The sequence below is a fragment of the Anopheles stephensi genome, chromosome X (assembly GCF_013141755.1).
Source record: "Anopheles stephensi strain Indian chromosome X, UCI_ANSTEP_V1.0, whole genome shotgun sequence".
Taxonomy (NCBI): Eukaryota; Metazoa; Arthropoda; class Insecta; order Diptera; family Culicidae; genus Anopheles; species Anopheles stephensi.
The window spans coordinates 6,954,978-6,982,872 of NC_050201.1; the positions used below are offsets into that span (position 1 = coordinate 6,954,978).

A 27,895-nucleotide genomic window follows, 5' to 3' on the forward strand; every position below is an offset into this window, starting at 1 on the left:
CGCCCCGTACCTACAACACGAGGCACAGTGTGCGTGAGCGCGAGGAGTTGGAACGGGCGGAAGGAGGAGGGGATCATTGCGTGACGATGATTCATTTTCATTCTCTATCGCTCCTCTCGCTGCTGCTACTACTATTCTGTTTCTCAGAATTTCTATCTTGAAAAAGGTGTTTTTTTTTTGTTGGCTGTTGGTCTTTCACTTTTTTGTTATCTGTGAGCTTTGTGAGGCAAGTCTCTCCCTGTGGACACGACGCTAGTATCAGGGTAGAGGAGAAGGGAAAGGTGGAAGGCTACAGTCCGAATGAAAGGGAGTTTGCGTCCTATTTCGGAACCATTCGATCGACCAATCTTGGTGACTGTCGCCTGTTCAGTTAGTCTGGAGCCTATGTCTCTCGTACCAATGTTCATCCCTGTCTTGTACTTGGGACATCACGAGCGCGACTAAGGCGTAAACAGGAAAAAAGAAACACAACAGGAACTTTAATGGAATTAACTTGGTTTTGCTGTGTTCCTTGGATGTGCGCGTTATTGTCGGGCTTCTTGGGGCGAATTCTGGAGGAGATATCTTGAAGCTGGAGCACCTTATAGGTTGATATCGCATTTTTGGTTGATTTGCATCTTGAAGTCCAGACATTATCCATCAAGAGAAGTATCATACGCCGTTGCAGAGGTCCAAGATCCAAGAGCAAGAGCCCCACTTTGCTCTTCTGTACATCACGACTGTTTTCCCTTACTTTCTCGGCATATTTGGATGTCCGCGTTATTATCGCGGCTTCTTGGGGCGAATTCTGGGGAGAATTCTTGAAACTGGAGCACTTTACGGGATGATCCCGCACTCTTGCTTGATTTGTAATCTGAAATCCAGATATTATCTATCAAAAGGAGTTTATCGTGGGGAATCATACATCAATGTGGAGGTCCAAGATCCAGCAGCCACAGCCCAACTTTGCTCCGCTGTACGCATCACCACGCTACGCGATACCACGCGGAAGGAAAGCTGGAAAGCTGTGTGGTGTGCTGTGGTGCTGTACGCGCTGCTCCCCGATGTCATCAACATCAATTTTGCGTTGCTGATTCTCATCAGTTTACCGCGTGTCCCCCTCGCCACATTTTCCAGCACGCCCTCGCCCCCGCACACGGCGATGAGTGATTACCATCTAAATGAACTTCAAATTTGTATGCGCTTATCGTTATCGGGCGTCGTCGTCTAGGTGTGTGCTGCCTGCGCGCGGTGCCCCCCCGGGTTCGTGTTTAGAGGATCGGTTTTCTTCACCTCTCATCTCGAAACACTAGCCCCTCCCCCCCCCCGGTACGCTGCCTCGGTGTTACTGGTGGCACTTGATAAGGGCAGAAGAGGATAGCCATCCTCATCGCCCACCACCATCGGTGTTGCGTGCGGTGGTGGCCCCTAACGTCATCAATCGTCCATCATCACCATGTTAAAAATGCTTCTGGCTGGTAAAGCCCGGTAGGCTGTTGGAGGCTTGCTTGGGTGTGGATACATGACGGGGGAGGTTGTGAAGCAAAGGGTCGTATGATTGTCATTGCGGCAGCTGCTGTGCTGCTACCTCTGGCAACATGCTTCTATCTTCACCTGTTTCCTGCGTATATGCGCGAATGTGTGTGTGTGTATGCCCCATCATAGATCCATCTGTGCTTCCTCTAGAGTAGTTTGCGGTGGGCGCGAAGATGGCGGCCGGTGGACGAACTGCCTTTTTTGCCTCTCTCTCGCCTTCGTGCTTTATTATTTTATTTTGCCTGGTGTGCTCATGTGCAACTTCATCATCATCATCATCGGCGTGATTCAACGGTCGTCAGTCGGGCGTTGCGCGCGCACACTACCGCAGGCATTGGGGTGGCCACCCGTTAATCTCCAGTGATTTTCCTCTCTAGACGGTACTGATTTTCGGTTTTTTCGTCGACGTTTTTTTTGTTGTTGTTGCTTCTTTCAATTGCAACTTAACATTGAGCGCGCCAAACTCGATTGAGATTGAGGCGGCACGAATCGATTATTGGATGAACACACGCATACAGAGAGACACGCACATCCGCAAAGAGGCAAACACATCACACCTTTACAGCATGCGATAAGACGTAGGATGGGCGCAGACCTGCGCAGGGGGTTTGAAACGGGTGGCCCGACCTCGAGGTCGAATGAATGGGAGAATGTGGCGGATTTGGAAAGATCGAAGTCGAGCGCCCGATCCGAGGACAAAGCATACTGAGTGTGGCGCAATTGACAGTTGATTGTAATTGTGTGTGTGTGTTAAGTAGACTTTGTTGGTCAGCTGGAATTAGTATAAGGTCATACAGCGAGTCATACTGCCATTTTCACTAACTTTTGATGTTTTTTTAATTTATTATTTCTTTATAGGATTATATCAGGATTCTGTTTAAGGATTCTTAGCCACCAAGAACGTCTCTCAGTTGTTGGGAGCGATGGTTTCTTCTGCTTCGCGACAACTTGACGCTCAAACCATGGAAGCAGGAAGTACGAGTGTGGGAGTTGCCAATAAGAATGTTGCTACCACCCCATCCACGGACACTGGCAGCGACGGGACAGTGGACGGGTATATGCGTGCAGCGATAAAAGTTGAAACGCCAGATGCAACGGAAACACCTCCAAATCACCCAGACCACACCACAGCCGATCGGGCCGAGGAGGAAGAAGCGGAGGCGGAGGAGGAGGAAGAGGAGGCAGTACAGTCACCACCGGCACCAGACACGCTGCTGGAGGTCGGCAAGAGTGCGTCTGGGGAGGAGGATGGTGACAGCACAGCCGCATCGGCAAAGCACAACCATTTCGATCGTCAGCAGCGGCGCAGCAGCAGCAGCAGCGGCAGCAATCAAAGCCATCACCAGCAGTCGGCCAACAGGCAGCGGAGCGACCATCTGCACCAGCTAACGGACGATATGCTGCGACGGAAAACGATGAACAACAACAACAGCAACACTGTGCCGAACAACAACAACAGCAGCAGCACCCGCGGTGGTAAACGATCGCTGGAATCGACGGCAGAAATGCTGCTGCAGCAGCAACGCCGGCAGGCGGCGGTGGTGCCGGCCACGGCAACCACTTCGTCCGGCAACAAGCGACGAGGGTCGGCGGGTCCACCGCAGCGGCGGACAGAGGACGAGGAGGTGGAGGAGGAGGCGACCGCATCGCCGGCCGAACCGGGCAAGCGTTACGTCTGCCCGATCTGTGACTGCGTGTCACCGACCCAGCGTGCCTTCACCGATCACATCCGGCTGCACAATGCGGAGTCCGAGTCGGCGGCGACCGCGGTCGCATCCGCCAGCTTTTGCTGCAAAATCTGCTCCAAGGTGCTGTCGTCCGCGTCGTCACTCGATCGGCACGTGCTGGTGCATACGGGCGAGCGGCCTTTCAACTGCAAATACTGCAGCCTCACGTTCACCACCAACGGCAACATGCATCGGCACATGCGCACCCACAAGTATCCGTCCGGACGTGACAGTTTCGAGAGCGATGCTGGTGGTGGAGGTAGTGCCGGTGGCGTAGGTGCGGGAGGCGGCTCATCCTCCGATGGTAGTGGTGGGGGAGGAGGGAACAAGACTGGCCGCAACAGTGGGCGATCCGGTGCCGGCGGTTCCACAGCAGCAAGCCGTCACTATCGCAAGAAGAAGGAAGAGGAGGACCCGGAGGAAGAGGAGGAAGACGCCGATGAGGAGGATGACTACCGGCAGCCAAAGAGGAAGAAGAAGCGTGCACTGTTCACTAGCGGTGCGGGCGGGGAGCAGCAGGGCGGGGAGGAGCATACGAGTACGAGGCGCCGGAAGCAGCACGATCTGCTGATGCTGGACGCCGGCATAGAGCACCAGCACGTCCAGGAGGAGGAAGCAGATGAGGAAGATGGCGAGTTTGACGAGGAAGAGGAGCTGCTCGGTGGTGGGAAGCGCAAGGTAACCTTGGGCGGTGCAGGTGACCGTTCACACCAGTATCGCAAGGTGCGCACCATCAACAACAATCTGCTCGAAGGTTCGGTGGTGGAAAGTGGCCAACGGTACTGCTGTCCGGTGTGCGTGCGGAACGATTTTGCCAGCATGCTCGCCCTGGAACAGCATCTCGACCGGGAGCATCCGAACATACCGGCCAAGTGCCGGCACTGTGAGATCATGTTCCGCAGCCACAAAGCACTGAATGCGCACCGGTGCAGCAACAACAACTATCAAAACATAACGCCCGGCTTCAAGGATCTCACGTTTGTAGACTTTTCCAGCGAAAAGTTTCCGCTGATCGCGAAAAACCTGTGCGAACAGAGCATCCGGACGCCGGTGACGAGCCAAAAGTACGAGTGTGCCCGATGCTATCGAGCGTTCCCCTGCTCGAAGACGCTCTCGATGCACTCTGCCGACTGTTGCAGCAGTGGTGGTGGAGGAGCTGCCAGTGGCGAACGGTCGGCCGGACAGAGACGCAAGCGGGCGCCGAGCGAGTCGGACTCGTCGGATGTGTCCGGTTCGGATATGGGTTCGTACTACGAGGATCGCCGAACGTTCGACGACGAACAGCACGGCGATCAGCGCCACCACCAGCAGCAACAGCAGCACGTACAGCAGCAGCAGCAGCAGCAGCAGGGTCATCTGCGCCGTGAGGACTTCTTTGCCAACCTCGATCTCCAGAACCGTTCCGTGGGGACGTTTTCGGAGGCACCAACGACACCCTCCTCGCTGGACAAATCGTTCTCCTCACCGGTGCCGGTGCTGAAGCAGGAACCGCTCGCATCACCGACCGAATCGTCTGCCAACGCCCTGCCAACGTACTACTCCTCCAACATGGCGCTCTACCATGCCCACCAGCAGCAGCAACAGCAGCACCAGCAAATGGTCGACAGCGGTAAGGATCTGGCCGACATTCAGTCGATCATCAATGTCGCGTCATCCGGAGGCCTGTTCGGTCGGCAGCTCGACGGTGGCAGCCATACGCCACTGTCCGGTTTGCTGGACGCTTCACTCGGTAAGGATGGTGCCGGCAGCGACAATGGCATGTACGCCCACTCGACCGGTTCGCGCGATGAGCCGGAAGAGGCGCAGGACGCATTCACCGCCGAGTTTCGCCGCATGAAGCTACGGGGCCAGTTCCCGTGCCGCATCTGTACCGCGGTGTTTCCGAACCTGCGCGCCCTCAAGGGTCACAACCGTACGCACGTGACGGCCGCCGGCCCCGGCCCGTACCAGTGCAACATGTGCCGTTACGTGGTCAGCGACAAGGCGACCCTGATCCGGCATATGCGCACGCACAACGGGGACCGCCCGTACGAGTGTGCACTGTGCAACTACGCCTTCACGACGAAGGCGAACTGTGAGCGGCATCTACGCAACCGGCACGGACGTACCACGCGCGAAGAGGTGAAGCGCGCCATCATCTACCATCCGGCCGAGGACTCGTCCTGTGACGATCCGCTGAAAAAGTTGCAGCTGTTCAACACACCACCGGCCGACGGGTCCTACACACCGACGATGCTGGCGAGTGCTAGCTATCAGGATGAGCAAAGCCTTCCCGAGGTACGCAGCAGTACGCCGCTGCAATCGCAAGAGCTCAAGGACATGCTGATGCCACCCTTGCCGCTGAGCTACGTGGCAGCGGCAGCAGCAGCAGCCGGTGCCACCAACCACAACCCACTGCTTGACACAAGTCTCCTCCTGCAAACGCCACTCGGAGGCGGAGGTGTTGGTAATGGTGCGTTCGGAAGTGCCGTAGCGGCGGCCAAGATACAGGTGAAGAGTTTGGAAAAGCTGAACCAACTCACCCCACCGAAGGAGGATGACGAGGCGCTCGATGAGGAGAACGAGCCCGAGGAACAACCGCCAATAGTCGCGGGCAAGAAACAAACACTAGACGGTGCGCAGCAGAAGCTGTCTAGCAAACACTCGGCAGGTGCGGAGTCCACCAACGCCACCAATCCGCTACCGATCGATCTTAGCATGGATGCGCTAGATCTTAGCAAAAAATCGACCGTGTTTAGTCGCAAACCAGCGGCTCCATCCACCCCAACAGCAGCCGCGTTACTTTCGACCGACGGTGAGGAGGACGACGATGACATCATGGAAGGTGTCGCACCGATGCACCGTCATCATCGAGCTGATATGCTGCTAGCCGTAAATGGTGCCGACAGCGAACCACGCTCAATGGTGGCGAAGAAGCATGCTGCTGGTAGCAGTGTTGCCAAACAGCAGCAGCAGCACATTCCCCATCCTTCTCCCGCGAAGGAGGCAGACGTGGATGAGGATGAGGCGCCAAATCGTCGGGCAGAGATGCCGAAGCTTTCGAAAGTGAACCTGGCCCAGCAACAGCAACAGTTCCAACTGTTCAACGATACCCTAGCCAAACTCGATCCGATGAACTTCTTCCAGCTGTACCAGCTGTACAACTCCCTGCAGCTGCCATCGTTCTCGCCCCTGCACGCCAGTCCGTTCTTGCAAAACCCCATGCTGACCGGTTCGGCGGCCGCCCTCGGTGAGCTGCTGGGTAAGGACTTTGGGTTGGGAGCGGCACTGCCGAATCTGGCAGCGGCAGCGGCCGTAAGTGCGGCTGCATCGTCAGGCAGTGGCCGAAACCATCGTCATCCACTGCTGGTGAACCCGTTCTATCCACCGCCGGCCACTGATACACCACCGAACAGCGTTACCAAGTCGGGCGATTGTCTGGCGGGAGATGTTGGAACAGCAGCGACCGTTGCCACACCGAAGCAGCTGCTAACGCCCTCCTCACCTTCACCGATGTCAACACCGACCGGTGGAGCGAGCGGTGCTGGAGGTTCCAGTGGTGGGAGTAGCAATCAACTGTCCGCCTCCCTGCACCAGCATCATCCGGCCAGTGGGGGAAGCGGTGGTTCAGCTGCAGCATTAGCTGCCGCGGCAGCAGCAGCAGCAGCAGCGGCTGCCGGTTTCGGTGTGTCACCACTGTCGACGGCCGGTGGTGGTGGCGGCAGTTCGGCCGGTGTTGGTCCGGTCAAGATGGTGATCAAAAATGGAGTCCTGATGCCAAAGCAGAAGCAACGTCGCTACCGTACGGAACGTCCATTCGCTTGTGAGCATTGCTCCGCTCGATTCACGCTCCGCTCCAACATGGAGCGACACATTAAGCAGCAGCATCCACAGTTCTGGTCTCAGCGGCAACGCGGTGGACATCATTTGATGCGTCGCGGTGGTGGTGGAGCTAACAGCAGCACCAGCAGCAGTGTTGCAAATGCTGCCTCCAGCAACAGCTCAGTTGGGTCGCTGGTTAGTGCACTGCAGGGTGCGTTCGGTGGTGGTAGCGGGGGCAATGGAAGTAGCGCCATTTCCGACCAGGTAAAGTACGCCATCTTGGCACAGCAATCTGGTAAGGGTGGTGGCGGTCCGGATGGGGCGGCTAGTCACATGAATCCTCTGCTGCACAACATGATCGTGCAGGGTGCGGCTGGACAGTGGAATCAGCAGCAGCAACAACAACACCACCAGCGTCTCAACCACCATTACGGGCAGCAACAAGCTTCCATGATGTCGTCAGGACTTACCGGTGGACGGCGTATGGGTATGCGTGGTGAGACGGAGGAAGACGAGGAGGACGATGACTGCCGGACCGAGGACAGACAGTACGAAGGTGCCACACCGGTACTGAGCCAGCGTTATCGGCGCCGTCGCCGTCGTTTGCAGTCCCACCTCGAGCAGGATGGTGAGTTTCTGCGCCGCGGTTTCGACGAAGCTAGTCTCCAAAAGATGGCGTTCGACGTGGAAGAACATCAGCGTCAGCTCACATCATCGGCCGAACACAACCACCACCAACGGGATGAAGAGAATGAGGAGGAGGAGGAGGAAGAGGAGGAGGAGGATGAAGGAACTCAGGATGAGGGGCACGAGAAGGATGAAGATGAAGAGGACGATGCGCAGCTCGTGATTGACGAGGAGGAGGCGGACGAGGAGCAGGAAGAGAGTGGAGCAAAGGTAGTGAAGATGGAAGGACCGGCATCTAAGCATGCAGCGAAAAGCAGGTTGATCGAACCGAAGGACGAACACGGAGTGAATGCCAGTGTTAAGGAGTCGTATCCCGAGCCCAACGCTGGAAGCTTAAACCGCATTCTGAAACAGAAGCTGGAAGAGAATCGTTCAAAGGTGGACATAAGTGTGGAGAAGGTTGCAGCTGCTGTGCAGGAACCGCCAACGATGAATAATTCCACAGCTCCTCCATCCTCATGTAAGCAACCGAAGCAACACAACCCACCAGCAACCGTTTCGCGAAAGGCGTCATCTGGTAGCGGTAGCAGTAACAGCAGTAGTCTGATCAATCACGACGAAAGTGGTAGCAATAGCGATCTCGTACCAGTGTCAAAGCTGCTTGATAATGCAGCCAATCCGCAGGCATTGGAGAGCTACTTCAGGTAAGTGATAAGCCCATGCACAGCACACGTACAGAACGGGCGGTATTAATGAACACATTTCTCTATATCTGCAGCCGGCCAGATGTGCAGGTGCCACTATCGCAGGATCACAGCGACGAGGAGGGTCTGGTAGCGTCCGGTTCCGCTTCCGAGAGCAACAACTCCGGCACGGATGATCCGAACCCGTCGGCAGTGGCACTGGCCCACCAGCAGCAGAAGAAGAAGTCCGCGTACAGTTTGGCCCCGAACCGGGTCAGCTGCCCGTACTGCCAGCGTATGTTCCCGTGGTCCAGCTCGTTGCGCCGTCACATCCTCACGCACACCGGCCAGAAACCGTTCAAGTGTTCGCAGTGCACGCTGCTCTTCACCACCAAGTCGAACTGCGATCGGCATCTGCTGCGCAAGCATGGCGACGTAGAGTCGGCCGTCTCCATACCGGTACCGATCGACGATCTGCTCGATCCGAAGCCGGAACCGATACCGGTTGCGGTTGCTGAAGCGATGTGCAAGAAGATTTCGGGCAAGGGCACACGTTCGTCGGTTGCCGCACTAAAGGGACCTGAGTTGCCACAACAGCTTCCACAGCAGCAGCAGCAGCAGCAGCAGCAGCAGCAGCAAACGCAGGTTAGCGCTGAAGAGGAGGAAGACCAGCCGGACGTTACTACGGAAGTGGCAAAAAACGATTCCTTTGACGCAACGTTGGTCGGAAAACGCCGAGAGTCTGGTGAGGAGGCATGCAGGCAGAAACCAACGTTCGAACAGGAAAAGAATGGCACTGACGAGGGTGGTCTGGAAGGGGAGGAGGACGGTGAGATGGAACCGGAGGAACAGGAAGCGAAGGAGACTCGTCCTCGGCGGGCAACCCGTCGCCAGCAGCTTCGTGAGCACGAGTCGGTGGAAAATGGCGATGAGGAGGAGGCGGAACGTCACCAGCAGGAACCGGCCGCCCAGGACACTGGACTGGAGGAAGATGACGACGATGACGGCGAAGGCAAGGAAGGGTTGTACTCTGCCGGTGGTTTGTCGGACCTCCCGTACAAGTGTCACCTGTGCGATGTTTCCACTGCCGAGCGGGTGTCCTGTCTCGAGCACATCAAGCAGACCCATCCGCAGGAGTTCACCACGCTTATGGCGAAGGTGTCGCTAGAGGCGGCGGCCTCGGCAACCGAGAGTGAAGCTCACACCGGTTCCCCGGACGACGACGAGAGTGGCACCAACAACAACAACAACAACAATAACAACAACAACAACAACGGTGGCAAGTATCTCGACTATGCCAATCGGAAGGTAGGTCTAAGGTCAGTCCTTAACTCTAACGCTCGTGCAGGTTGACGGTGGAATGCCCGCAGCCTGGCTCACGATTGAACGTTGTACACGCTGTAAGCTCATTAAGCCTTATTAACGATGTGTTTTTTTGAATTCTTTTTCTTCCTCCACCACACACACACACGCACGTTACATGCATGTCTCCGCACCACAAACACCAGGTTATCTGCGCATTCTGTGTGCGTCGCTTCTGGTCGACGGAAGACCTGAGACGGCACATGCGGACGCACTCCGGCGAACGTCCGTTCCAGTGTGACGTTTGCGAACGCCGGTTCACCCTCAAGCACAGTATGCTGCGCCACCGGAAGAAACACTCAGCGGAGTGCGCCGAAGGCGGCAACACATCGCCCGCCTCGTCCGCTTCGTCCACCGGCCGGCGGCATACGGTGCAACGTCGCAGCAACGGTCAGTCCGAAGGTAGGCAAGGTAAGACCCACAACAACGGACACGCGCACCATCCCCACAGCGGGTCCGATCTTACCGATGACGACGAGTATGAGGACGCGGAGTGCTCCAGCCCACCGTTACCAACCAGCCGGCACCAAAGTTCCCCCCCCGCCGCCACCGAAACTGCGGAGATCCCAGCGGTGCCGTCGGCCATCGTCGGTGAAGGCAAGCGCTATCACCATCTCTTCCAGCACCACAGCCAGCAGCAGCAGCAGCAGCACTCGGAGTTGATCGGTAATCTGCTCGGCATCAGTGACCAGGGCATCCTGAGCCGGGTACTGCTGTCGTCCGCTTCCGAAGCTGCCAAGCTGCTCGGTGTGGACAAGTGACGTGGCCAGTCAACATTCCAACGCCAATGCCTACCGGCAAACAAGTGTGACCTTCACTTGCTGGGAGGGGTTTAACGTAACGTAAACACTTATCCAAACAATGAGCTCGCGCATACACTTTCCCATCATGAAGAAATGGGAGGTTAAGCCACGTATACACGTTTTAATTTTATTTTACTACTTATTAGTTAAGGATGAAAACATCTGTGGGGTGTACAGCAAAAAGGACTCAAAAAGGGCGCAAAAACGGATGCGCAAACCTATAATAATATTATCCGTGATTATTTATGTAAATAGTTTATTTCAAACATGCTCCACCAAGCGACGTATAGAGATAGAGAGTGAGAGATCCACAAAGATAGAGAGAGAGAGAGAAGTGTGCTGCTTGATCTCTTGTTTTTATTAAGTTTTAGTAGCAAACAGTGGGACAGTTTTCCAACCAAAAACAAAAAAAAAACAAAGCATAATCAAAACTATATCTACATATATTACTTATATTTATCACCGTACACTTACAATAATCCTTATTAATTATTAATCGTGCGATTTCTTTGACATTAGTGTAATCATAGTAAATCCTCTAAAAAAAAAGCAAATAAGGCCAACAGAAGGTAGTAGAGAAGCGCGCGCCGTAGCGAGATGGAAGAGGAGGGACTCTATATTTAGCAGGATTCAAATTTTGTGGTTTTCTTCGCCACTTTCACTACTTCTGTGTGTCCTTATTTTAGTTTACGTAGAAGAGACATTTGGATCAGCCATAAACAGTAGTAAGGTTCGCTCGCACTGTTGTGTAAATTGTTTTAAGTTTTTTTTGTTTTTAATTTTCGTTTTTATCTACTTTTGCCACCATTTTGTCAATCGTGTAAAATATTTATTTCAGTTTCAGTACCGATTTTAGTAGACGAGGTCGACGAGGTCAGCCTTCCTTTTGCTCTCCTATATATATATATTGTGCTTAATTTATATATTTACATTTGTGTATAGTTTTTTTTTGTTTTAATTTAAATCTGAGTTTACTCCATGAATTTGCGAATATTGTGTTTAGCGTTATTAAGTGAAGTATAAAAAAAACAACTATATAAAAACGTATCATCAAATGTAGTTCAATATGATTTTAGTGATAGGTTGAGCCTTTTCTTCTGAAACTGACAATATGCAGTTATTGAAAGACTTTTTTTGTTTTTGTTCTTGTTTGAGTGCGGAAGGAAGAACTGGATTAAGCTTCAGATGTATTTTAACTGCCTATATCATCGCTATCAAAGTGCCTACATATATATACCAGAGCTGCCTGAAATACGTTTATCTTTTTGGGGGTTTTTGTTTCTCTTTTTTTGGTCGCCATTTTTGTTTTTATCGTGATTTAAATTTGATTTAACGACAACGAGCAAGCGCGGTAGCTAAACTGATATTTGATGAAGGTTTCCGTGGCTGCAATCGTATTCGACTGTATGTTTTTTTTATCTTTCGCTTGCTAAAACCACGATTTCAGTCACATTTTGAGTAGACAAATATAAAAATACAAATGGCGTCGAAGCAATACATAACCTTAGTTTAATGAGCGCGTGTGGTAGTAGAGATGTAGTGAGAGAATAATAAAGAAAAACAACTACGAATTATTTAAGAAGCCGTAGGATAGAGAACGCAACGAACTGGGAAGGAAAGATAAAGGTGTTTTGTTTTATAAAGGTTTTTTTTATTTAGAATTTATTTAAATGCCGCGTATTGAACAGACAGCAAATATGTCAACATAATCAACTAAGAACAGGCACATCCGGTGGTCTCCGTTTGAGTGAGTGAGCGAACTGGTTTTTTAAGGGGCCCCAGAGAGGAACGCAACAAAACCCTAGAATGTATAATTAAACAACCACAAGCTAAGAATTTGCGTTATTATCGTTCATCAGTAAACTGTGCGGCTTCAATGGAAGATACTGCTGTGCGCTAGGGGGTTATTATTGGTGACAGGCGCCTTTATCCTTCATATGCCAATACGAGCCAACAACGAGTAACGTATATAAATAAGAGAGAGAGAGAGAGCTAGAAGTAGTGCAAAACAGTGCGAAAAATACAGCAATACGACCAAAGGAAGTAACTGCAAAGAAAAGTGAGGTTAGGGTGAAGCAAGGGACCTTTTGAGGCGGAGCATTGCTGGGAGGAAGGATGGACGTGGATGGTAACTCGGAGCGTGGGGAAGCTCCAAGCCTTCCTCAGTTCCTCACCATCGCCCCACCCCCCCTTCCAGTCCATCTCCAGGCGTTCTCTTCCTTCCCTCCCCATAGAGTAGTAGCGGGAAGGATTCGTGTTCGCAACACGAACGCAATATCAGCTCTATCAAAAATATATTCAATTTGATGTGTTTACAATTAAAACTCGTAGTCGAAACAAATACACTAAACGAACGAACCGTTTTGTATAGCCGTGTGTACTGATGCCTAAGTGAACGGTTTTAGTAGATGGCAGAAGATAGCAAAATTCGCTAGTAATATGCGAAAGAGAGAGAGAGAGAGAGAGAGAGCGAGAGGGAGCGATAATAGTAGCTTTGATTGCAGTAGAAAAAAAACGCCTTATTATGTGTACTCTACAGATTTTAATCGATCGATCTTCAGTTTTCTGCTATAAATTATTCAGTATAAATAATTGCGCCCAAAGATGATGAACTCTTGAGAGTGAGCTTTGCTTAGAGCGAAACGAGAAGGAACACTTAGAACAAAAAAAAACAAAAAAATGCAACGAGACCACGTGGGATAAAGAATTCACTGCAAGTGCCATTAAACTTACAAACATGAACAAAAAAAAAACAAAAAAGAAGTAATGCGAAGAATACAAAACGCTACAATACAGCGCAAACGATGATAAATAACCATTGCAAAACCATGTCAAATCGATTGGTAATGCAGGGAGGACGGCTGACACAAGATGAAATGTCCGGCGCTGTCCGAACTCCATTCCAAAAATTCGATTGGTTAACCTTTCGTTTTGCTCATACCGGGTCAGAAACGGTCGTCGGGATTGTTGAGGCCTTGTACAATTTGTATCTTTCCTTATATAGTCAACTGCTGAAGTTTACTGAGGTCAGCTTCTAAGCCTCTGTAACCAAATCCCACTAATAAGACTCCATTTTGTTTTGTTTGCGAATACCATAACACGTGACACACAGCTCTCAAAAAGTTTCTCTGTGTGTGTGTGTGTATCAATTTCAATTTAAAACATTGTGTTCAAAGCGAATTAATTGAAGGTGAGAAGCGTCAAAAGGCTGGGGTGGCACACACGTGAGCACAGCATCTCAACTGGTACTTTGGAGGACTTCTAGGATGTAGTAGTATGAGTAAGCAGCCGTTAGTACGTAGTTTGTCACAGTAACCATATAAGACGATTGCGGCAAAAAAGGGTGCGTTGAAACAGGAAAGCAGCAAAAGAGAGAACGAAAACTATAGATAAGAGGAAGGAGTTTGTAGGAGCTACTTAACGTACGCCACTACACAGTACTATTATCATATTCACGACGCTATTTATGATACCCCCTCCCCCCTTCGCCTCCCCCCCCCTTTCCCACTCAAAAACCGAATAAATAAAAATAATCTTAAAAAGCTGATGAGAACTTACCTTGAAATATTGAACGTGAGCAAGGTTTTGTAGAGTCCGAAATTACGTGATGCTCAGCGCTCATCTCCTCTGCACATATGGGGTACTACAAGCCTTCTCGAACACGACTAAGAAGAGCTCAGTTTTGCTGGACAGGGTTCATAGTTTGCTGAAGTGTATGTGTGAGTACTGAGGACAAGGTATCTACTTTGGGTCTACAACCTCGAGAGGTGTTGGTCTGCAATAACTCAGGACTCCTAGACGTAATAGCTGGAAAGTTGGGAAGCCGGTCCTGCGTAGAGGGAGATGATCCAGACTCAGGTCAGGGATCATCCATACTTGATCCCTGCGTAAAACCGTATTTGGTAATGGACGGTTAAGCCCCTTGGATAGTGGGTTACCCGCAGCTGGAGAGTCAGTCCACGAGCGTACGAGGAGCTGGTCTCCCACTGCGATCGGTGGTCCATCCAATACTCGATACTTTTGGCTAGATCCCCAATGTATTAGGGTCCTGAAAATGGGGGACTCGCATAGGGGTTTCATATTAGGGACCTCACCGGAAGTATCCTTATGATGATAGATAGCACAGCAGGGTCTTAGGTGGCTTCCTACACCGCGCCTCAGAAATCTTGGATTGCATATCTCCAACTACTCGCAATTGATCTCCAACAGCTCCTTAAACGAGCACCATGTGCTGAACCGATCGCTGATAAGCTCCTCATCCTCAACACGTATCCTTCCAGTTTTGGCAACCGTTAGAATGTCTGCATGGACAAACATATTTCTGTTAGCTCGGGATTCATTCTGCTTCTCCCCAAGCCCTATTCTCACATATCGCCAAAGATAGAGTCCGTAAATAGCACCTGCCGCTTGAAAATGGCAGATGCATTGGTGTCCTCCGCCAGCATAGTCCCATGAATCGTGCCCGGAATACGTCACCGGACGTATCAGCTTTTCTGCACCGCAGCAGTTCGTTGAGTCAGTAGTGAGCAAGATTTCCCTGAATAATTCCCTACATCAAGTCAAATGTTTTAATTATAATGTTTCTATAGCGCGGCAAACACCTTCAACAAAACGAATTCTAAATTACTTTAATTTCATACTGATCAATTTTTTACCGTTATTTTTGATTTAAACTCTTGAATGGAATTTGAATTCTGTAGCACAGTAACGCATCGTATGCCAGTAGAACAGCTGGTCACTCTACATTGGTTTTTACTCTTTCCTCTATCGATGTGCAATTCGGTGGCTTACCCTTAACGACGAAAGTATTTACGGCAAACATAAAAATAGTGATGTATTTTTTTTACAATTGCACTCTAAGAAATTAGAAAACAATTAACAGTAAAAGGGAATTATTTTGCCATCTGTTTACATAGGGTGGTATAAACGATTTCCTGCCTCCACACAACGAACCCTGCATACGCAACTGACAGTTGGTTGCGTGCTGTCAAAAAGGTGACAGATGACGTATATGATTGAGTTCGGCAAGGTTTGTACATGTCGAACAAACAGCACTGCACGAAAATATGTTGGAATCATTGGCCCAACTTGAATCGTGTCAGTTATGAATGTGTTTAAAAAATATTTCATTTCTAAAAGTCTCGTATGTGTGCACTAACAACATAGGATCAACCGAGAAAATAGACAAAATAAAGAAAAACAATTCGCTCGCTCGCTCATTTGTCACCAGCTGACAGCTAAGATGGCCGCACCGCAAAGTAACTGAGCGTATGGTGCTATCTCTTTCGCACTGCCTGGGTGGCTGGTGTAGCAGGGTGGTTTCCCTTGTACAGTGTAGGGAGCAAACAAGAGCATAAAAAAACACTCGAGTAATATTTATCAACGCGCTATTACTCACTCGCAAGCCCGTGCCCGTAGCTGACTAAGCGCAAGGAAACACCCGAGTCAGTAAATGTTTCCACTGTAAAGTGTGCGCCCGTCGAAAGCCAGCGGTTTTTTTTTGCAGCATCTTCGCAACCCGTGTCGTGTCCCCAGGTAGCAGCCAACCGAACCCACACACAAACCTTCCCCCGGGGAAAAAAAAAACAACGGAATGGATAGCAGGGGGCGGCACGTTATTGTTTGCGACAACGGAACGGGTGTAAGTCATCGGTGCGGGACCACCTGCCTGTCTGGCTGTTTGGTGTTATCTGTTCCGATAAAAAAAAATTGGTTGCATCGTGTGTGTTCTTTTCGGGGCGGTTCCCCGGAACACCGTCAGCATCCGATTGACGGATTTGTTTTTCTCTTTTTCAGTTCGTAAAATGTGGTTACGCCGGCAGCAACTTTCCGGCCCATATCTTCCCGTCGATGGTCGGCAGGCCCATCATCCGGGCGGTGAACAAAATCGGGGACATCGAAGTGAAGGTAATAATTCCCGTCCGGTTGTGCGTGTGTTGTTGATGTGTGTGTGTGCGCGCGGGGTAGTGATTAGGCGTGTCCGGTATATGCGTACGATGCAACGTGGGGGGGGGGGGGGGGAGCGGATTGAACCCGAATTTCTTAGGACAAACACCAACCCTGTCCTTCTGTCTTGCCACTAGCGTACAGGTCGCGGGGGGTTTCCTTTCGATCGCACTCATTCCTTGTGAATTCCGTGCGGACGGTTCATACTTTCGGCCGGCAACAAAAGAAAAAAATAAAGGGATCGTTTATTTATTAACATTTTCTATTCTAATCCCTTTTCGCAGGATTTACACGTTGATGTAAGTCATGTTTGATGGTAGCGTAATAAGTTGGTCTCGTCCCCGGACAAACATATGCCTCTGGAATCCAGCAGTCAGTATGGTTTGTTCCGAGTGGCGGATTGTTTGCGTTTTGTTTTCCCAATGTTTAATTTTTTTTTCGTTTTCTTACATGTTTCTTTACCGTTTTACCGTATGTTTACGTTGTAAAAAAAAGCCCGTTTGTATTGCTCTTACTAACATACACTCATACACAATATTCCTCCCTAAAGCACTTTTCTTAGTAAACGCTCTATGGTACACAATTCTTAACTTAAATTCCATTTTAAAGTTTTTTTTTTCGTTCCACCATTCGCCATTTCGCAACACATCACTTCAATTTGTTTGTGCATATAATCGCTGTTGCGCGGGTGTAAAACGCTAAACTTGTAGCGAAATTATGGCGGGGTTTACCTTAACTTCGTTGCGGTTTTTATTTATAGTTTACCTTTTTTAATTACACTAATTTTGAATTTTTCTTTTAAGAGTATGATTGGAATGGTCGGGAATGCTTCCCAGCTTCAAAGGTCTTCATGTGTCCAAAACCAAAGTTTCAACCTTGGATGAGACACAGCTGCATATACGATCCATATCCGGAATGGGCTGGAAAGATTTATGTCGTCTTCTTCTTCTTTGGCCTAACCGACCTCTTAAGGTCATGGCTGTCATTTCTGGCTTACTAGTCTTAATGATACCACGCGTAGTTGGATAGTCAGTTCTAACTATGGGGGAACACTCCTGTTTTTTTTTGCATCAAATTTTGCACCTTAAGGTATCCAGGGTCTGACTATACGGCTTCAAGCCGTCATAATTGAAAATAAATAAAATAAGGTATCCAGGGTCGAGAAAGAGATCAGAAACGCTATCATTGACAGACCACTCAGAGGTGATCCCCTTCAGAAATGGCGGACGGATGCGATCGTATTGCCGACCACATCCCGACCCTTAATCGCGACGTTCGTACTGTCATCACCTTTCATGTTACTCGCAAATGCGAATATAACATTGTTCTAGCTTTCTTCCACCCCTAACATTATTTGTGCCAAAAAAGAAAAACGCATCTGGACATTATCTGTACCTAGCTAACCATTCGAGCATTGTATCTACCACGCGGTGGAAGTCTCATCCTCAAGTCAAGAAGCCTGCTTGTACCGATAAGCATGGTCGGTTTGCTTCGTGTCTTAATGGATTTGTTTTAAACTCCATTTTGATCACTTCGGTCCTCACTACATTTTACAGTGCTGTACGGATCATCACAACAGAACTGTAGCCAATGCCAAATATTCGTCGGTGAGACCAAAATGGTTTTAAATTGCCTTTCAAATGCACCAATGCGTCCCGCGGTAGATGCTCGAATGGTTCGCTGGGATAGCAGTATCTCTTTGAATTCTCTTTTTGTTTGTTTAAATCTTCAACTCATTACTTAAAATAGCATTACTCACTCTTTCTGTCTTTCACACACACCGCATACTAATCGTTCGCCCTCGCAAAATTAAACATAACAAAATAACATTACCCACCATATTAACACTGCAACAACAAAAAAAAAAAAACGACCCGAAAATATCTCAAAACACGCAATATTCATTCAAAAACAAATACGTTGAAAAGGAGGTCGAAGCTACCAGCACGTTACCAGTAAGTATTGTGACGCTTTTGTCTCATACCATCAACTTAGCACAAGCAAAAGCGCAACAAAAAACTACGCTCAAGGAACTCATTATTGTCATGTGTTAACACACCTTTTTAAATACTTCAATATTGCTCTTATGTATCATTTTCACTAACTTCCTTTAAGATTGTTCGCTAGTGAGATGATGTGGTTTAAGCCCTTTTTGTTTGTATGTTTTCCAGTTTCTGAGTTTTCTGTTCTTTAGAAAAATGTGTCCAGGGATTTTGTACCGGAGTACCGCAGCCGTCAATAGCTCGTAAACGATTGCTGCCACTGTCAAGGGGGTTCATTCTGGCTCAAGTAGTTCCCATTTATGAAGAACTCAATTTCTCAATTGAGTTGGTGACAACAAAAATCAAGCTTTTGTTCCTGAGCTATCGACGGATGCCTCGGTCTATGTAGGGTAGTGTTGTGTCAATGAGCTTACTGACATGACGGAGATGAGCTAGCTTCAGCGCGCCTGCTCATATATGCTCGAGCTCATATGAGTTTATTTGAGCATTACTTCTTCTTCCCTGGCACCTCAACCTCGAGAGATGTCGGCCTGCCATTTCTGGCTTTCTGTGACTTGATTTTACCCGTAGCAAGATAATCATGTGTGTGCAGGGAGGCGTTCACCAGACCGCCCCGTCCTTAGTCCTATTTTATTTCTGTTATTTATTAATGACTGTATTTCCACCCTTCCCGGCGAAGGTTTTCTGTTTTACGCAGATGCTCTCAAGATCTTCCTTCCTGTGTCCTCGTCTGCTGACTTTTGTCTTCTCCAAACTGTACTTGATACCTTCTCTGTTTGGTGTCGTAAAAATGGCCTACTCCTGTCCCCCGATAAGTGTTGTGTGATCTCGTTTTCTCGTTCTCGTTCTCGTTTAGTTACACCCTCTGTGATACAGTTATACGTGGCGTATCTGTAAAGGATCTAGGTGTGTGGCTCGACGAAACGCGGTCCTTCAGTTCCCACATCGATTATGTAATTAGCAAGGCTAATAAATCACTGGATCTGATCATTAGGCTATCGTCCGTAATCTGCGATCCCCTCTGCTTGAAGTCCCTGTACTGCTGTTGGGTGCGATCCTCCTTGGAATACGCGGCTGTAGTCTGGTCTCCCCCAGGCTCCACTGCGATGGCCAGACTGGAGAGTGTTCAGAGCAAATTCACTCGCGTAGCTGTTCGGTGCTTCATCTTGCTCTCCCACCCTATCCAGTCCGTTGCCGTCTTCTTGGGCTAGAAACCATTGAGGATAGGCATTTCCATATCTGTTAAATGACCTTCATGTCCCTTCTCTCCTGTAGATAGACCTCCCCTATATATCCCATCCCGCCACACCCGCTACGGTTCGAACGATCCTCTGCTACGAGTTTTATCGGCATTCAATAAGTGCTATCACCTGTTCGACTATAATGTCCTCCTGTCTCGCTTTCGTGTCCGTCTACGTGAAGCCTCTTTCCTTGCCACCTAATCCTAATGTCATCCTCGCTTTTCCTTTAAGTAGAAAAGATAATTGATAAATCATCATGTGTAGAAATCGGATGAGGCGGTTCTACTGTTGTTTGTAGGGTATGATGGTTAGGTCGGTATCAAGTTGGCAGGTGGATCAGTGTGTAGCGTGTTTCCATGGCAATTGGTGAGGATGTGGAGGACTGGATCTGTCGGGAAGATAGAAGTGTGTTGGGCGAGTGTGACCAATGCGAAGGTGCGAAAAGACTCGTTGGATGTGGCTGGAATCGGGATCGTCCCATGGTGCGGTGTTGTACTTGATGGAGCGATCTAGCTTGTTCCTGGTGGTATTCCAATGTAGAGCGACTATTGCGTAAGTGATGCGGATTGCGTCTCGGCACGAAAGAGTGCTGTGTGGTTCGATTGGACGGAGCCAACCTTTGTTGGCCAGCTGGTCGGCTTTTTCGTTTCTGTCGATTCCCGAATGACCCGAAATCCAACAGAAAACTATTGCAGGTGATGCGGGGAGATGTCGTCAAGGATCCGGATGTGAGGGTGGTTAGAGAAGCCGTGTTCGAGGGCAGTCAGAACACTGGCACTGTCGGTGAAGATGACGTTCGGAATGTCGGTCCGAAGTCCTTGGTCGGCAGCAAGTCGGATGGCTATTGCTTCAGCTGAAAAGATAGCTGTGGTTTGGGAACTTGATGGCGCAGTTGTCGAGGCTGGAATGGATCCCACAGCCGACTGACTCCCGATTAACGGAGGCGTCTATGTAGATGTGGTGATGGTGCTGGTATTTGGTCCGGTTCAGGAAATTGTCTGGGTATCTAGGAGAGCGAATCGAGCGGGGATCTAACGTTCATAGGTACTGATGATACAGATACAGTAGTTTTATCTTCTTCGGAAGCAAGTCCCTAGTTCTCCACACCTTGGTATTAGGGGTACTGGCCATATTGCAAGTTGCAGCAGTATTCTTAAATATAATGAAACAGATTTGTTTTATAAAGAATGCCTAGGTATAGGTTTTCTCGGTGGAATCATGTCGGTCAGGTTAGACGCGTCAATCTCTTTCTTCAGACTCTTCAGAAGTCCTCGTCGATGATGCCACCCTTTTACTAGCGGTAGCCTGTTTAACTTTTACTCATAAGCTGAAAATATCTGAGTAAAACAATCCTAAAGATAGTTCAGTCCTTCTCAAACCTGTGTTTGGGTAAGACATCGAACTTATGATCATCATTAAACTATGAGGAGACCTGTCTGGATGGGATTTAATCCCAAGGTTCTGTTGTGCCCATCGTCTCTAACACTTTGAATAGAGTTTTGGACGGATTCTCTAACACTTAGATTCAAGCATCATAACAATAGGAGCATTAAACGATTACAGACAGCATTGTTGGAATTGGTCAGCAGTCTTTGTCTGACAAATCAGAAAACGTAGTCAAAACTGTAAATCGTTAGGATATGTCTCCTAAACACATGACGGACATTGCACAAAAAGCCACAAGAACATGCTCTCAAATTAGCTCAAAAGCTCCTAAGATCTCACACGAGCTGCAATTTCTGCGGCTAGCTCATCTATGTCACCTCGGCCCGTCGTATCCAGTTCGTGCTCAGCTGCTCTAGACACAGCCCTCCATGTTTGTGTTGCGGTTAGAGAAAAAAAGTTGTGTGTTTTGTTGAAGATTTAGTTTCCCCTTGTTTGCCATGCGGTGTACAAGAGTGATCATTTTTGGTGCCGCCATTTTCATTAGTTTCAAACTTCCATTAGCTGTTCCTAGCGTTCTAAACTAGCCGCTAACACGAGTTTTACTTTAATTTCTCTCTCTCTAAATGTGTGTGTGCGTGTGTGTGTTTTTTTTGTTTTGTTTGTATTTTATGCCTACTAGTTGACTACTCTGTTCCCCTTTTTGCTATACTTATCGGAATGTACCATTCTGCCTGGATATTGTCTCTAGGACGTGCCTGCCAGACAGACTAACTGTAACTACCGCTGTAAGGACGTGCTATATTTACACTGTGTTTGTATCCGCTTTATTTCATCTTTCAATCCCCTACACACACACACACCCATCACCAAGGACTTGATGGTGGGCGATGAGGCGTCCCAGTTACGGTCCCTGCTGGAGGTGTCCTACCCGATGGAGAACGGTGTGGTGCGGAACTGGGAGGACATGTGCCACGTCTGGGACTACACGTTCGGTCCGAAAAAGATGAACATCGAGCCGGCCAACACGAAGATTTTGCTTACCGAGCCACCGATGAACCCGACCAAAAATCGGGAAAAGATGATTGAGGTTATGTTCGAGAAGTATGGCTTCGATTCGGCGTACATTGCGATCCAGGCGGTGCTGACGCTGTACGCGCAGGGCTTGATCAGCGGCGTGGTGATTGATTCGGGCGACGGTGTCACGCACATCTGTCCGGTGTACGAAGAGTTCGCGCTGCCGCACCTTACCCGTCGGCTAGACATTGCGGGGCGGGACATTACGCGCTACCTGATCAAGCTGCTGCTGCTGCGCGGATACGCCTTTAACCATTCGGCTGACTTTGAGACGGTGCGCATGATGAAGGAGAAGCTCTGCTACATCGGGTACGACATTGAGATGGAGCAACGGCTTGCGCTGGAAACGACGGTGCTGGTTGAGTCGTACACGGTAAGTATGCGCCGGCGCTTAGGTGGACACACGGGCCCGTTCTCTCATATCTGCGTTTCCGTCTCTATCTGACAGCTGCCCGATGGGCGTATGATAAAGGTGGGTGGTGAACGGTTCGAAGCACCGGAAGCACTCTTCCAGCCGCATCTGATCAACGTGGAGGGCCAAGGCATTGCGGAGCTAGTGTTCTCCACCATCCAGGCGGCCGATATCGATATGCGCTCGGAGCTGTACAAGCACATTGTGCTGTCGGGTGGCTCGACCATGTACCCGGGACTGCCGTCCAGGCTGGAGCGCGAAATCAAGCAGCTGTATCTGGAACGGGTGCTCAAGAACGACATCGACAAGCTGTCCAAGTTTAAGATACGCATCGAAGATCCGCCCCGGCGAAAGGATATGGTGTTCATCGGTAAGTGGTTGCCTACTTTCTCCCCCTCCCGACCCATCCAGTACACAGTGCGATTGCATCGGTTGGTTTCGCCTCTTTCCCAGGTGGTGCCGTACTAGCGGAGGTAACGAAGGACCGGGATGCATTTTGGATGTCGAAAGCGGAATACCAAGAGCAGGGGCTAAATGTGCTGAAAAAGCTTAGCACCAGAACGAGTAACTAGAGGGAGGCCACCCAAAACGCGCCGAAATTACATCCGGAGATTAGCGAACGTTTGACAAAGCTCAAACGTTCAATTGCACACACACACACACACACCCGCAACCGCACACAGAAACACAAGCAAGCAGGCAAGTTTGTGGTATTCCAATCTAGCTTAATCGATTACTGTACCGGGCGTTGCTCAACCTTTGCCTCTGCGCAAAGGTGAACGATTCGAGTAGAGAGAGAGAGGGAGAACGTGTAGAGAGAGATTAGCAAGCATTTTGCTTAACTTTTTGTTTCTTTATTTGTCTAATGTTTCCTTTTGTGAATTTTGGTTTGCCCTTACCCATACAGAAGCGGTTTTGCAGTAGAATTGCTGCAGTGTTCGTAATTGTGAATTCCAGCTAGTGTTTATAGTATGAAGCGCCCGGCAAGCATAATACGCCTTTTTTTAATGAATTTACTATACTTTTTTATTGCATTTTACCTGATTTTGTTTATACAATCGCATTTCTTTCCCAAGCCGAAGAATTAGAGGTGAAAAAAAACAAACAAGAGTCGCGGAACACGTTAACATGTAAAATTTATGTGTGTATGTATATGTTGCTTCTTTTGCCTTTTTTTTTTTATTCGAAACTGAAATTTGTTGTTAACTCAAATCTGTATCATTGTAAAAGCATGTTTTTCGATGTCCCCTTTTGTTGTACGTGGTTGAAGTGTTTCCATTCCTGCATAATGCGTTTTTTCTTTGTTGTTGTGTCTGGCTTTTGGCCAATAAGTTGGAACAAAAAACGAAAAGAAAAAAGGAACAAAAAGAAATATTTGCCAAAAGCAGCAAAAATGTTCGCTGCGAAATGAAACCAAAATCGACCGTATGCAAATGCGCGCGAACCACAACCATAGCTGACCGAGCTATGGAAGAAGGGAGGATGGAGAAAAAAAAAAATTGAAACAAGTAGATTAGAACCTCTACCAAGTAAGGTGCAATTACTAGTACATCCCTGCCCCAAAAAAAAAGGAAACTTTAGATAAATCAGGCAGGACAACGACAAAATCCGGTGTATAAATGATTCTTTAGTTAGAAACAGATAACGGGGGGGGGGGGGGGAACAAAAACCGGTAACCAAACGAGGAGAGGTAAAACAGAAACACGAAGGCACACGGTTTGCTATACGCGCCGTGACATGCTAGGAGTGTGGTGGCAACATCCAAAACGTATTATTGAAAGGGTAGAGAATAAAAGTAACAAACGGAAACGAGCGTTGTAACGCGCAGGTTTTAACGGTGGTTAATAACAATAACGAGAAAAACGAAAATAACAACGGGTTGTAACCGGGTTCGGGGTATGGTGAGGATGTGGTGCAGGTGTAGTCTGTTAGCGCGGTGGTAGTGCACCAGCTTCCACTAGTGACGGCAGGCATGCGGCACATCCTCCGGGTTTTCGCAGGTGAGCGATTCCTCGTTGAACACCTTACCCTCGCCGCACGTAATCAGACGCGGATGTCCGTCGACGCAGGTGATCAGCCGGTGGCAGTCGCCGGGCACCGGGTAGCGCGGGTACGGCCAGAACCGGGCCGCCACCGTACCGGACGGTACCGACTGGGGGCACTTGAAACCGACGACCGCCTCCGGATTGCACGAGTCGAGCAGCTGGTCCGGCCAGTTGCAACCGTGGATGCGGTGATCGTACACCAGGCCCGCCTCGCACAGCTCCTGATGGACCTCGCCGAACGCACACTTGTGATAGCTGGTGGAACACTCCGCCGCATCCGGATACACGCCGAACAGATACTCGCAGCCGGGGGTGGAGAGCGGTGTCTGGTCGGTGGCAAACTTCCGGCTGCCACAGTCGACGGCCCAGTTGTAGTTGCAGTGATTGTGCACGGCACCCTTACCGTCAAACAGCAGACCGTTCTCGCACGTTTCGAGCGTTAGCGTACCGTTGGTGCAGAGGAAGAACTGGTCACAGTGGTCCGGGTGCAGATAGGCCTGCTCGCCGTACGGTTCCGGGCAGCTGGGAGCAGCAGCCGCCGACACTGCATCGCGAAAACGAGAAGTGCAAAAAGGTATAAATCAGTGCCGTTCGAGCTGTTTCGATGTATTCTCATGCTTATTTGCTTTTTCCAATCGATTCCTGAGGAAACCCAGATATCCAGACTCCAGGAAGTCAGTTATAGTAGACCAAAATCTCTTGAGCTTTTAGAGCCCAAAAAAGGCAATGACCCGGATATCCAATCCCGCCGATGAGTATGCAGACAGAAGAAAAAAAAATAGCCTAGAAGGTGACTCGCCTTCTTCGATGGTTTGCAGTAGTTGCCAAAGCTAGCAAGCAACAAAAGGAAACCCGCGCCGTACGCCAAAACTTGTTCCAGCAATCCCGGCTTCTCGCGTGGATACGTGTAAAGTTTTGAAGGTGAAAGGCGTAGCCGGTTTGGTCACCTAGCAACTACTTGCCACCGAATATCAGTATCACACCAGGTAAAAGGATTCGGGAACAGGAAAACACACCTACTGCGCAGGTCCCATTTTGCGTTGTCCTTTCACGATTGCTCGCAAATTACAGCAACGCAGGTGAGCGGTAAAGATTAATAGTTTTTAATAAGCCGAAACAAAACTGGTTCGGAACCGAGATTGCTGCTATCCTGGAGGTGGTGATTTGCTATGGTGGTAAAAAAAAAGCATAATTACTTCTTGCCGTTTTTCGTTACTCGTTTTCATCTCGCTTCCTTTTACATCTTACTAGCTAAGCGTTGGACTTTTTAAGTGCACCTTCGAGGGCGTTTTGTTTGGGAGTCGTTGGGGAGTTACTTTCTAGATTTTGGGCTTTCGTTGCTTTTTCGTTTATCACATTTTTCCTTTTTCGCTCTCCCTCCAGCAGGATCGTGCCCGGTGAAAGGATCTGGCTGCGTGCGGTGGTAGCAGCAGCAAAAAAAAGTCTGGGAGCTGTTCCTGGAAATAGCTTCCTGCTCGCTGTTACCAGGCTATACCCATTTCGTAACCTTGCCGTGTTTTGCAACACCGAAAACAAGTCTTGGGCAGCAACCGACAAAACAAAAAAGGCCGGGACTGTGTGTGGGTGAAAGAAAGCAGGGGGCGAGGAAACAGCTTGCCAATTCCATTATGCCATCGGAAAGCCGGTCCGCCACTTAATTGCACACGCGAGAGGACGAGATCTTCGAGCTCGCCCAGTGTTACCGAAAATCGAAAGTCAATCAATCGGAACCACTCGAAAGGTGAAATCTAAAGCACACGAACAAAACAAAAAATGGATGGATAAGGAAAAAACAAACATCGAATTCACTTCTAATGAATGACGTCTTGGTTTGGCACGCCTAGGAGAGGGCAGCAGCAATTGCTGCTTACTTTTGATCCACCACCCCACCCAACCAAACGAACGGTCAACGATCGTAGCACCGGGGGAGAGGGATCGTTTCTGCCATTACTGCCATTGCTCTGGGTGGTTGGCGAGACAACAGCAGCACACATTCAAAATCTAAGCGACATTGTATGACCGCCGTCGGCAACCCTGTCACGGGGCAATCACACAGAGGTGCAAAAGGGAAAGTGCGGTGGTGCAAGTGGCCCCCCCGATTGCACAATTTTAATTGTAAAGCAATCACGCTGCAGCAAGCCGATCCGATCGAGCCGTTTGCATGGGCAGAGAGCAAAACACAACGCGTTATGGTGTTTGCGGTGTTGCCCCTAAAAAAGGACCGCCAAAGGGACCGGTTGGCTTAAAAAAACGGGGGCCCCCGAACGGAAACTGTTCGAGGTCGGGTCCCGGATCGGGTGGTGGTGTGCGAAGCGAAAGTACAACGCACAAACAACAACAACATCAACAAGCAGCGACCTGTCTAACGGCGGCCGCCTTACGATCGTTCGATACGAAAGACTCAAGCGGACACGATGGTACAAGCGACGAACCCACGGCGGGTGACTTTTGTTTTTTCGGTCGAATTAAGAATTTTCTTTTTTTTTCGTCACAAATTGCTGATTCTTGTTTCGGTTGCTGGTGAGGGGAAGCTGAAACACTTGGCTTTGTTTACTTACCGTGCGCTACCAGCGCTAGGCCGCAAATCGCACCGAATAGTGCACCGAACTGCTTCATGCTGGATGCTGGGGATGTATGTGTGTGTGTCTGTTGCACGCTAGCTGGACTTGCTCTGAGCACTGCACTGTTTTGGGCAATCGGCGGGGCAGGTTGATTGATGAGCAAACCCCTCGGCAGGCAAACGAAGCTACAACAACAACAACAACCGGCCGTTTGATTGAGGAAGTGACCGATCTTACGAAAGCGCTGACAAAACGGCGCAAGCACAATCCGCTCACTACATGTGTGTGTGTGTGTTTGTATGTGTGTAAATTACAAAAAGGAAGGAATGTAAGGGAAAAGAGAGAGAGAGAGCAAGAGAGAGAGAGGGAGAGAGAACGGAGAGAGAAACAGGTGTCAGCAAAAAACGCGCACTTTGCAGTAAACTAACCGAATTTCGTGAAACACGCGTGAAACAACGCTAATGGGTGTTTTTGGGTGGCGCGACCACCAGCAGCTGAGCTGACCAGATCAGTCGCCCGAAAAAATCGTACCGGTGTGGCTCGAATCCGCTTAACGAATGGTTGACGGTCGGTGCGCAGTATCGCGAACAAGCTGCTGGTCCAACGATCGAGCCCCCGTTTTTTTTTTTCGAGCGGTCGGTCGTGGCCCAACACCGGGTAGCTACCAGCAGCAGCACTCCCACCTTCTCCCCTCCTCCCCCCCATCCCT

General features: G+C 49.5%; 3 protein-coding genes across 10 annotated transcripts in view; 2 read left to right on the forward strand and 1 right to left on the reverse strand.

Annotated features, from left to right (window-relative positions):
* LOC118516438 overlaps positions 1–13,304 on the forward strand; it is a 34,153-nt gene extending 20,849 nt beyond the window's left edge. For 3 of the 4 annotated variants that reach the window (XM_036062332.1, XM_036062324.1, XM_036062338.1), the window contains 3 exons: positions 2,374–8,374; positions 8,449–9,661; positions 9,862–13,304. In XM_036062332.1, coding sequence (XP_035918225.1) covers positions 2,439–8,374; positions 8,449–9,661; positions 9,862–10,476 — 7,764 coding nt within the window. In that variant the 5' untranslated portion in view covers positions 2,374–2,438 and the 3' untranslated portion in view covers positions 10,477–13,304. Of the gene's footprint in view, positions 1–2,373; positions 8,375–8,448; positions 9,673–9,861 lie in introns of all 4 variants that reach the window. The other variant, XM_036062343.1, reaches the window with a different exon arrangement.
* A 2,438-nt stretch (positions 13,305–15,742) lies between these two features.
* Positions 15,743–24,389, forward strand: LOC118517085 (actin-related protein 2). 3 transcript variants are annotated; one of them, XM_036062949.1, is made up of 6 exons: positions 15,810–16,159; positions 16,315–16,425; positions 16,749–16,763; positions 21,966–22,541; positions 22,617–22,950; positions 23,034–24,389. In XM_036062949.1, exons 1-6 carry the CDS (start codon positions 16,112–16,114, stop codon positions 23,150–23,152), a joined length of 1,203 nt encoding a protein of 400 aa, XP_035918842.1. In that variant the 5' UTR covers positions 15,810–16,111; the 3' UTR covers positions 23,153–24,389. The 3 variants fall into 3 exon arrangements, with proteins under 3 accessions (XP_035918850.1, XP_035918842.1, XP_035918834.1); XM_036062941.1 differs by lacking the exon at positions 16,749–16,763 and adding an exon at positions 18,393–18,419 and having other exon boundaries at positions 23,034–24,239; XM_036062957.1 differs by lacking the exon at positions 16,749–16,763 and having other exon boundaries at positions 15,743–16,159.
* On the reverse strand, positions 23,712–27,808 carry LOC118517137 (protein obstructor-E). 3 transcript variants are annotated; one of them, XM_036062998.1, is made up of 3 exons: positions 27,718–27,808; positions 27,184–27,461; positions 23,712–25,169 (listed from the first exon to the last, which is right to left on the reverse strand). In XM_036062998.1, the coding sequence occupies exons 2-3, from the start codon at positions 27,239–27,241 to the stop codon at positions 24,538–24,540; spliced, it is 690 nt and encodes a 229-aa protein (XP_035918891.1). In that variant the 5' UTR covers positions 27,242–27,461; positions 27,718–27,808; the 3' UTR covers positions 23,712–24,537. The 3 variants fall into 3 exon arrangements, with proteins under 3 accessions (XP_035918891.1, XP_035918905.1, XP_035918897.1); XM_036063012.1 differs by having other exon boundaries at positions 27,184–27,371; positions 27,615–27,753; XM_036063004.1 differs by having other exon boundaries at positions 27,615–27,752.
* Between the last annotated feature and the right edge of the window lie 87 nt (positions 27,809–27,895).

What these genes read in the sequence shown, in the direction of transcription:
- LOC118517085 (XM_036062941.1), top strand. Translation starts at nt 16,112, where the DNA reads ATGGATAGCAGGGGGCGGCACGTTATTGTTTGCGACAACGGAACGGGT. An exon ending in TCGGGGACATCGAAGTGAAG is followed by an intron (nt 16,426 to 18,392) that starts GTAATAATTCCC and finishes TACGTTGAAAAG; the next exon opens with GAGGTCGAAGCTACCAGCAC. An exon ending in TGCTGGTTGAGTCGTACACG is followed by an intron (nt 22,542 to 22,616) that starts GTAAGTATGCGC and finishes TCTATCTGACAG; the next exon opens with CTGCCCGATGGGCGTATGAT.
- LOC118517137 (XM_036062998.1), bottom strand. Translation starts at nt 27,241, where the DNA reads ATGAAGCAGTTCGGTGCACTATTCGGTGCGATTTGCGGCCTAGCGCTG. An exon ending in CCTAGCGCTGGTAGCGCACG is followed by an intron (nt 25,170 to 27,183) that starts GTAAGTAAACAA and finishes TTCGCGATGCAG; the next exon opens with TGTCGGCGGCTGCTGCTCCC.